Source organism: Gavialis gangeticus, unplaced genomic scaffold (assembly GCF_001723915.1).
Source record: "Gavialis gangeticus isolate Ggan-Ray unplaced genomic scaffold, GavGan_comp1, whole genome shotgun sequence".
NCBI classification, from domain to species: Eukaryota; Metazoa; Chordata; order Crocodylia; family Gavialidae; genus Gavialis; species Gavialis gangeticus.
In genome coordinates this window covers 5246362-5255714 of record NW_017729009.1, presented here as the reverse complement: position 1 = coordinate 5255714, position 9353 = coordinate 5246362, and the positions used below count along the sequence as shown (strand labels likewise).

At 46.1% G+C, this 9353-nt stretch overlaps 1 protein-coding gene across 2 annotated transcripts in view; it reads left to right on the top strand.

The window, feature by feature from the left end:
* GDAP1L1 (ganglioside induced differentiation associated protein 1 like 1) overlaps positions 1-9104 on the top strand; it is a 63259-nt gene extending 54155 nt beyond the window's left edge. For both annotated transcript variants that reach the window (XM_019509839.1, XM_019509840.1), the window contains exon 6: positions 7658-9104. In XM_019509839.1, coding sequence (XP_019365384.1) covers positions 7658-8001 — 344 coding nt within the window. In that variant the 3' untranslated portion in view covers positions 8002-9104. The remainder of the gene's footprint in view (positions 1-7657) is intronic.
* Positions 9105-9353: the final 249 nt, after the last annotated feature.

Genomic DNA, 9353 nt, shown 5'->3' with positions numbered 1-9353 from the left:
TGCTCTGGGCAATATGCCGCGTAATTTTGGAACAGGGTTGACTGGGTAGTTTAAGGAATAGGTTAAGCAAGGACTTGTATGGAATGATTGGGATAAGGATGATCCTGCCTAGAGCAGGGGGTTGGATTAGATCAGAGGTTCCCAACCCCCGGGTCACAGCTGTGAAGGGTTGGCTGCTGGGTTGTCTGTCCGCCCGGGTTAAAGCTGAGCAGTGGGGCATCCCCAGGAGGGAGGCAGCCAGCTCCATGCACCCCATTCCGCTCCCACCACCATGGCTGTGCCTGGCAAGGCACTGCCCACACAGCAGATACCAGGGCCTACACCAGGCTGGGCAGAACCCCCCAGCTCCACCCGTTGGGGGGCGGGGGGGTGCAGACATAGAAATGCCCAGGGCAGAGAGTGGGGAGGCAGCTCTGCTGCATACTCCTAGGGAAGGCAGCAGAGCCCCTTCTTCCCAGGCGGCCCCTGCTGGTCCTCCTGGGCCACCATCTGCACAGCCCCCTCTCCTGCAGGGTCCCCTGATGCCCATGGCTGCAATTCCCCAACCTGATCCAATCCTCACAACCTCCCCACCACACCATAATAATTAAATTTAAATATGTAAATTAGATTGCTTCTATATCTAGTCTACCAAAATTCGTTGAGTGAGTTTGCTGGTCCGCACTATAAAAAAAGGTTGGGAACTACTGGATTGGGTGAGCTCTGGAGGTCCCTTCCAGCCCTACTTTTCTATGAGTCTATGATTTTCATGTCCGAAAACACCATTTATACATATGCTACTGGTGCTCAATTTTTGCATTCAAACAAAGCAATTAAATTAGGCCTGCACTTGCATATGGGCAGTCTTGATCACCTATATTTAGTGTGTAGAGGCGGGGAAAACCAGTTCATAATATAAACAATAGCTCTTTGCACTTCTGTAATACCTTCCACTACCGCATCCTATGAAGTGTGTCACAAATAGCAATCGACTCAGCCTCCCACCCACTAGGTAGGGAAATGGACTCCGAATCACTCTCCTGAAGTCACACAGCAAGCCACGGTCAGAGCTGGGACTAGAACCCAAACCTAACAGCCTGTAAGTAGCTTTTACCACTGTAAAATATACATCCCAACATATACACAGCACTGGACACACTTCAGATGTCAGGTTTTTCTTCCCTGTCATTTTGTTTCCCTCTAGTTCTTCCAGTTCTGCTATTTTCATGGCAGCTCAGCCTCCTGTGTCTGGGTTTGCAAGAGGCAGGCACTGCTGCCTGTCAGAAAGCTACAGCCTTCCTGAAAAGCAAGGATATTTCCAAGGACACATGGTGCAGCTCTGCGGGTTCCTCTTGAATGCTCTGTAATAAGGGTGGGGGCCATAACAGGAGCCTACCATAAGCAGTAAGAAGCACCTGTCTGGCCACAGAGGCTTTGGAATGTGGGCAGTCCAATCCCCCTGCTCCGGGACAACTCAGGGGAAAATAAATGGAAAAATCCTGTGTGCTGCTCAGAGATGGCTGGTGTTTTATGGCTAGTGCCTCAAATGTCAGCAGAAGAGAATAAAGATTTAATTAACAGTCAATCACAGGGAATGAAAGCCTGCTGAAGAAAAAGCAGCTGATTATTCAACAAGAGCAAATCAACCCAACAGGGTTCCCTTCCCAAACGGACCCTGGCATGGGAACAGAGGGAAGGCTCCAGCTGGAACTAAACTGCTGCACAGCAGAGAGGGGAGTGGAAGGCCGGATATATGGACAACCACTGTCAGGATCTGTCCCTGGCCAGACTAATCCCCCTGGCCTGTAACTGCCAAGGAGGGGACTGCCTCCTCACTGCTAAAGGATCCCAAGGACTTCTCTAATAACATTTCACTTGGTACCTTCCCCTTACATTGTGCTTCTCACCCTCACTCATCACATTTCACAGACACACTGAGATTGCAAGTCCTTTGGGGCAGTGGTGTGGGCACTGCCTGTGTCTGGTGATGCACTTGGCACACTCTGGTGCTCTGATGGAAGCTACAAAACATAACACCAGGGCTCCTGAGCAGAGTGACAAGCAGGGCTGGAAGGGCTCCAGACCTTTGCATCCCTGGGCTGGAGTGGAGCTCAGGACTAGTCAGTCATGCACCTGCAGCTGCCGTCGCTGCAGGGCAAGAAAGCGGGCTGTGGCTGGGATGGGAGGTGTATCAGTCCCAGGGCAAAGATGGCAGGCAGGCTCCATAAACACTAAGATTAGCCCTGTTAACTCTGATACCAATGCTTTCAAGTCAGTGGATTGATGCCTCATGACCGTGCCTTTTGGGCTGAAGCCTCTTGGGCACAAAGTCAAGGGCTGCTGTTAATGTCATAGAATCACAGAATAAAAGGACCGGAAGGGACATGTAAGATCATCGAGTCTGGTCCCCTGCCATGGGAAGGAGATAATTGGGTTCAAATGAGCTCAACAAGGTGCTTGTCCAGGCTCCTCTTGCACACTTCCAGGGATGGTGACCGCACCACCTCTGCTGGGAGTGCGTTCCAGATTCTAGATACCCTTATGGAAAATAATTTTTTCCTTATGTCCAGCCTAAACTTTTCCTCGACTAGCTTGTGTCCGTTGAACCTTGTCCTCCCAAAAGTGCCTTTCTGAAGAGTTGTCAGCTGAATACACTTGGTTTCCTTCTGCCTTCCTGCAAAGCTGCTCCCATCGCCTTCTTCATAGCACTAGATGCCCATATTCTCCCCAGTTTGTGCCATTTCTTTGGCACCTCCCCTGGAGTCTGAGTTATGTTACAACAGCTCCAGCCTTCAGTGTTCTGGCTGGTTGAATCCAGATAAGGCTTTATCCTGCTGGGACTGCCACCCCTGGGGCCTCCACCTCTGCACTGAACTGAAATTTGCCCTCTGAGCTAAGAGAAAGTAACTCCCCAAAGACCAGAACTGTCCTGGAGAGAAAAGCTCTGAGAAATGAAGCTTATATATATATGTTTAAACTTCAACAGAGCCCTCCTAGAGTGAAGCCATTTCCTTTCCCCCAAGGCAGCTCACCTCCAAGTGTAGTTTTGTGTCATTGCAGCCTGCGCAGCGCAGCACAGCATGTCCTGTCCAAAATAAGCTGGAACTTGCATTTTGCAAGATCCCTGGGCTCTCCCTGCCAGCTGAGTCTGGGGATGGGACAGAAAAATTCTCTCTCTCTCTACTACAGACTGCCTTTGCATTGGGACTGACTATCCTCAGATTCCCACAAGGTGCCCAGGAGACTTCCAGCTGCAATGTGCTAGTGATTCATTAGCTACTGAAACAATTTATTGATTAATTAGACACTGGTGCTGCCACCCACTCTGGGCCTCTGGCAGTATTAGGCCAGCTGCCAAGCCAATAAAAATGAGGCCTTGCAATTAACATTAGATCTATTGTTCCAGCCTTCAAGGCCAGCAGGCACTCCTTGTTTGCTGTTTCTTGCACAGGCAATGCCATAAAATGTCTTTGCCTCATTTGTCTAATGATCATTAGCCTCTGAGCTTGCCAGACAAGGGCTCTGTGTGAAGTGCATGGATATTCACCCAGCTGTGGAATGGGTTAATAAAGCAATAACTAATAGCTATACTAAATGGCAAAAAAGGAGAAGCTGGTTTGATTGCAGTACATATTTGGTTTTCACACTACAGCAAGGAGGGCAGCATCTTCATTCCTGGACAGACCATGGTCTATGGGTAACTTGAGCCAGTGGAGAGCACTCACAGTTCCGCTTCCCCACTATTGCATCGGGACACCAAAAATCCTGGGGTTTCCCTCTTGTATTTTGAATAAGACAACAGAGGCTTTTCATCATCCTGAGGAGGGGAAAGAGGGCAGTGATCAGGTTTCCTCAGGACAGAATACTTGGCATCCTTTGGATCCAACTAGCATCTCTCAGTTTCTGATTTGGCTGTCCTAATTTGTTCAAACAGGGTGGAACAGAGCTGTGATGTGTCCTCATTTAAACATTCCTCACAGAATCATGACACTACAGGATTAATGTAGTAGCGCATGGGCCCAGTCTGCAATGCTGCCTGGGCAGGAAAGGGTGGGCTCTGGAGAGGGGGCCAATTTTCATGCAACTATAGTTTGGGGTTTGTGAGAGTCGATCAGAAATGTTTAGCAGTGGGTAGACTGCAGTTCAGGTTCTGTCCTACAGTGATTTCAGCCACTCTGCTCTTTAGTCCCCCAGTCCAGGACAGGGTCTCTCTCCCACCAAGCATTTCCCTTTCTGCCCTCTGGAATTTCCTCAGATCAACACTGTGTTCTTCACAGACTAATGCCCTGTTACACAATACAGTTCACAGGTATTTCCATCGGTGCACTGCAGAGCCAATACAAGAGCCGATTGTATTTCATACAGTCCCACAAGCTATTGAGCAATGGGGAAAAAAAAAAAAAAAAAAAAAAAAAAAAAAAAAACCATCAGGCATCAAAATTGTTTAAGCACTTCCAAAATTATTTTTCTCCTCACTTGCTTAATCAAGGGATTGGAAAAGAACCTATTGAATTTCCTCCTTAACTGATTACATTGTAAGTATGAGGCACAGAGATCACAGGGTTATGAATCTCACACATGCTATTATTAAACCATTTGCAGAGTTTGGCACGTCAGTCACCGAGGCAGGTGTTAAGCTAACATTTATTTACCTAACAGTGAGAAACAACCAGCAAAGCACTAAGTCAGCTGTAATCTAGCCTAAAATGTATCATCTTATCTCCACTCTCTGAAGAAAACTTTCCTTGTGTATTTAAGACAATTGGAAGTATCCCAGACAAAGCATCATGCACTTGAACCTTCAGGCTGAAGATTAATCTTTTATAACTGCACCCCATATCTGAGACCAGACACCACGGTCTACTACTGCAGGTAGTCTCACAGGCTCTGCAAACCCTGTCTTTTATGCAGAGGTCTAGGCTTAAGTGCTCTGCTCCACAAACTGGTTTGACATTGCAGCATTGCCCTGCAACTCTATGCTTCATTCAATGGCTTTCTTTTGGAGGGTAGTTTCTGCACTAAAGTCTTTGGCACTAAAGGTTCTACCCACTGCTTTATCTATAAATCATTTATCTTCTATTTGCCTTGAAAAGTCAAATAATTAAAGCACCCCACCACCCTAGTGCAGACTATGTTTAAGAAAGAGCTTTCTTCAGCCAAACCCTAAAGGGAAGATGAGCTCTGACCTGCTTCCTCTGCCTTTCATTCCCCAAGCCCCTGTATTTTTTTTTCCTACCTACCCTTCCCTATATACCACACCCCTCAGGTTATCACCTGCTGCTGCTAATAAGGTTCACCTGGTGTTTTATCCCTGTTAGCATAGTGCAGGGATAGGAGGATATTTGGGAAGTGTTTAAAGCTCTTCCTGGCCAGAACCTCTACAGAAATCTCTCTGCACTATCACAGCCTCTAATCCTGTGACATCTCTTTCATACTCAGTGTCTACACTAAATGTTGACTCCCCTTGAAACCTGACTCCAAACACAGAAGCGCTGAAGAGTTTCCTCAAGGAAGTCAGCCAAAGTTCTTTGACTAGATGTGATATCATTTATTAGACCAACTGAGTAGTTGGAAAAAAGTTCTTAACAATCCAAACCACACCGAATGGATTCAGACCATGCCAGGACAAGGAATGCAAACCTTGCCAACACATCTTCGCCATCCCCACTATAACTACACCCCACAACAGATCCATCACCATTCCTGGCTCTTACACCTGCACCTCCAGAAGTGTTATACATCTCATCCATTGCACCAAATGCCCTGATGGAAAATATGTAGGAGAAACCAAACAACAACTGTGCACCAGAATGAATGCACACTGGAAATCTATCAAAGACAAGAACACCCAACTACCTGTAGGGGCTCATTTGTCACAAGACAACCACTCCCTCTCTGATCTTTCAGTTCTAATCCTCAGAGAGCAATTACCTTTCACAGACAAGCCTATGAACTTCACTTCATCACCTACTGGATACAAAAAATCATGGACTCAATATAGACATTGGATTTATGGCATATTAGTTATAAGCTGCCTGACATCTGATTCACCAGGTACCTGCCAGACCTGACCTTTTACACTTTTCCCCCCCTTCTCCCCTACATTTCTGCCATTTGTCTTCCCAGTCTCCAGCCATTTGCTTTTTTACAAACTGCCTCTTTTCTACCTTCAATTACCACCACTGTAGAGTCTCCCTTACTCACTTTTGGTTTTTTTCCCCTGCTCTCCCCCGCACTCCTCACCTTCCCTACTTTACTTTTTGTTTTCTTAATTTCTACCTATTTACATTCTCACTGACATCTTGTCACACTTTTAGCTTCTCTCATTCCTCAGAGTCTCAGAACAACAGAGACTTCCTATGCCTGAAGAAGGGTGACTGTGCCAGATAGCCTGCTAAGAACTTATTTCCAACTACCAGGGCCGGCCCACAATTTTTGGGGGTTCCCTGCAACATATAATTTTGGGGCCCCCTGATGCGAAGAAGCCAGCGGTGGCGTCAGCAGTGGGGGGTGGTGAGCAGCCGAAGAAGGCAGTGTTGGCAGGGGGAGCGTGAAGAAGCTGGCAGCAGTGTCACCAGCGGGGGGAGGGGCTGGCGAGGAGCCAGACATGAAGCTGGCAGTGGTGGCTACAGGGCGCCAGGCAGCCACAGGTGCCACAGGAGAGGATGGGCCAGCTCTGCCAGTTGGTCTAATAAAAGATATCACATCTACTCCAAGAACCTTGCCTGCCTGTGCTCTTAGACCAACATGGCTACAATCAAAAACCCAGCCTCAAGAAAGTCAGGAGTTTAAAGAGGCAAAAAGAGCCCCCTTAGCAACAGCCCCAGACTGCTGGCATGGGTTGGCTGCTGTGCTAAGTCCTGCTGGAAGAGTATTTAATTCTTAAGTATTTCTGACATCCCTAAAGTAGAAAATAGGGAGTGTTACTGGGGACGACAATGAGACACTTCCTTCATTTCCAAAGCATCTGACAACATCCAGCCAGTAGCCAAGGGCATGTGGAATTGCTCTGCATGAGTGTTTAGGACAGCTGGGGAGTTTCTATACTAGACTTATCAGGGGCAGGATGGGACCTACTATCTATAGATAGGGATATACCTAAATCACAGTTTCACGCATTTTGCAGAAACCATGAAACAACAAAAAACAGCTTGTCTGTGATTGCTGTGATCATCGGGAAATCCAGCATTGGCCATGATTTCCTGCAAAATCAACCAAAATAAAAAGTGGCAGGGATGTAGACTGAGGGAAGATGCCTTCTGCCAACCAGCAGCAAGGAGCAGGGCAAGAAAAGTGATAGCAATGTAAACTGAATGAAAACACCCTCCACCAATCAATGGTGAGGGGCATGGCCCCCACGAAGTGCCCACAAAATGAGCTCTGAGCACCACCAGTAGACCATGAAAACCCTCTATCTTGCTGCAAATTAGTTAGGTTCCTATCTTTAACCATCCAACAAAAAAGGGACCTGAGCTGCTTCAAAATCCAAAGCCGGGTGTCCTGGCCGTTATTTTTCAGATGCCATAGGGTCTGGTCCACTTCCTTGAAAAATCATTAGGAAACAGTAGGGCAAAACACTGCTAAAATCCCCTAGCCTTTTGTGGGCTTAGTGTCAAGCCCTAAATTTCCAAACAGCAGGTCATTCTTATCATGTCTGTTTTGTGGCTTCATTCTCCAGGGCAGAAGTGTGAACTCTGGCTCTGCGGATGTGTCTTTACTTTGGCTGATGTCCTGCTGGGAGCCACACTGCACCGCCTCAAGTTTCTAGGACTTTCTAAGAAATACTGGGAAGATGGCAGCAGACCCAACCTACAGTCTTTCTTTGACAGGATACAAAAACGCTTTGCCTTCAGGAAAGTTTTAGGAGACATACACACCACCCTCCTCTCAGCCGTGGTGCCCAATGCTTTCAGGCTGGTCAAACGGAAACCCCCGTCCTTCTTCGGAGCTTCCTTCCTCATGGGATCTCTGGGAGGAATGGGATATTTTGCTTATTGGTATTTAAAGAAAAAATACATCTAATGCTGGCTCTTTGGTGTTTAGTTTGGTGTCTCTGTGCTGTGTGAAATCATGATGAATCCTCAGTAACTGTAATGAAATTTGAAGCAAGATATGAATACTTATTGTTAATGTAACATTCCATAGTCTAGAAGTAGAAACTTATACTGCAAGGAAATAAGGCAACAAAAATAAGTCAACTTGTAAATGCCTTTTTTTTAGGTTGAAGTATTAAACTGTAGTGAACGTTGCGTGTTGCGCTCGGGCGTTGACTGGGCTCCCACACCTACCGCGGTGTGAAACAGCCTCCAGAGTAGGCAGATTCTGGTGGCAGAGAGATGGCCACCCCGGACAGTCTCCCAAGCACCAGGTTAAACAATGGGATCTGGATACTCTGTTCTGTACATTTACGTTTTCAAAATGTTCGTTGGCCACATCACACATTTCACAGGTGCAAGTAGCAGAGACTCTCCTCGTAGACACTCCTACGTTGTTGTCAGCTGGGGCCTTGTCTGGAAGCAGGGAAGGCAGAGCCAGTGGGGGGAAGAGACAGTAGATGGGCAATGTCAAAGTGGGTTTGCATTATTTAAGTATCCCTTTTTCTATTATTTCCATGAAATCTAGTGTTTTTAATTGAGCTGCTCTTAGAATGTATCCACTTTCTATGTTGTTTTTTTAAAAAATGTTTAACTTGTGTCTTTTACTAAAAGCCTCATTTGTTTCCCTCATATAAATTATGTTAACTTCTAGTCTGAATTCCATTTTATAGAAGGAGTTTTTTTGTTTTGTTTTTTAGCCTCATGGCTCTGTGACTTGAATATCCTTTCATGGATTTGCAAAGCATCTTTCACTGACTGAGCATCGAGACTCTGAAAAATGCAGCCATTTTCAGAACTTTTCAGCACTTTCCTGAAGATGCTATGGCTTTCTCTTTCATTGGGAGCTCGTTTCAGTAATTTTCTCGCTGTGTATTTTCTTAGAGACACTTTGCACAGAATCGCGTTTATCACTTTCTTGTGCCTTTTGCATGTTGGAAAGAAAAATGGGCGTCACTGCTACTCATGCTTAGAAAACTCTGAGATTCTAAATAAACCATATGGGAGGAGTAACTGCTTTACATTTCTAAATGTGTTTGATATCCTTTGATGCTTATTCCAAGGTGGATCAGTGTGTGTTGAGACTTCAGGTCAGTTTGTGCTGTTTCTCATACATTATGGGCTGATACAGAGCCCGTAAAGAAGTAATATATAGTCCCTATATTTTCTAATTTTTCTCTTATTACTGAACTGCTTAGAATGTCTTCGCTCTTGCTTACAGATGCAAGGCTATTAATCAGTGGTAAATAGCTGTGCATCTCGGGACTTGGGAACTTAGAC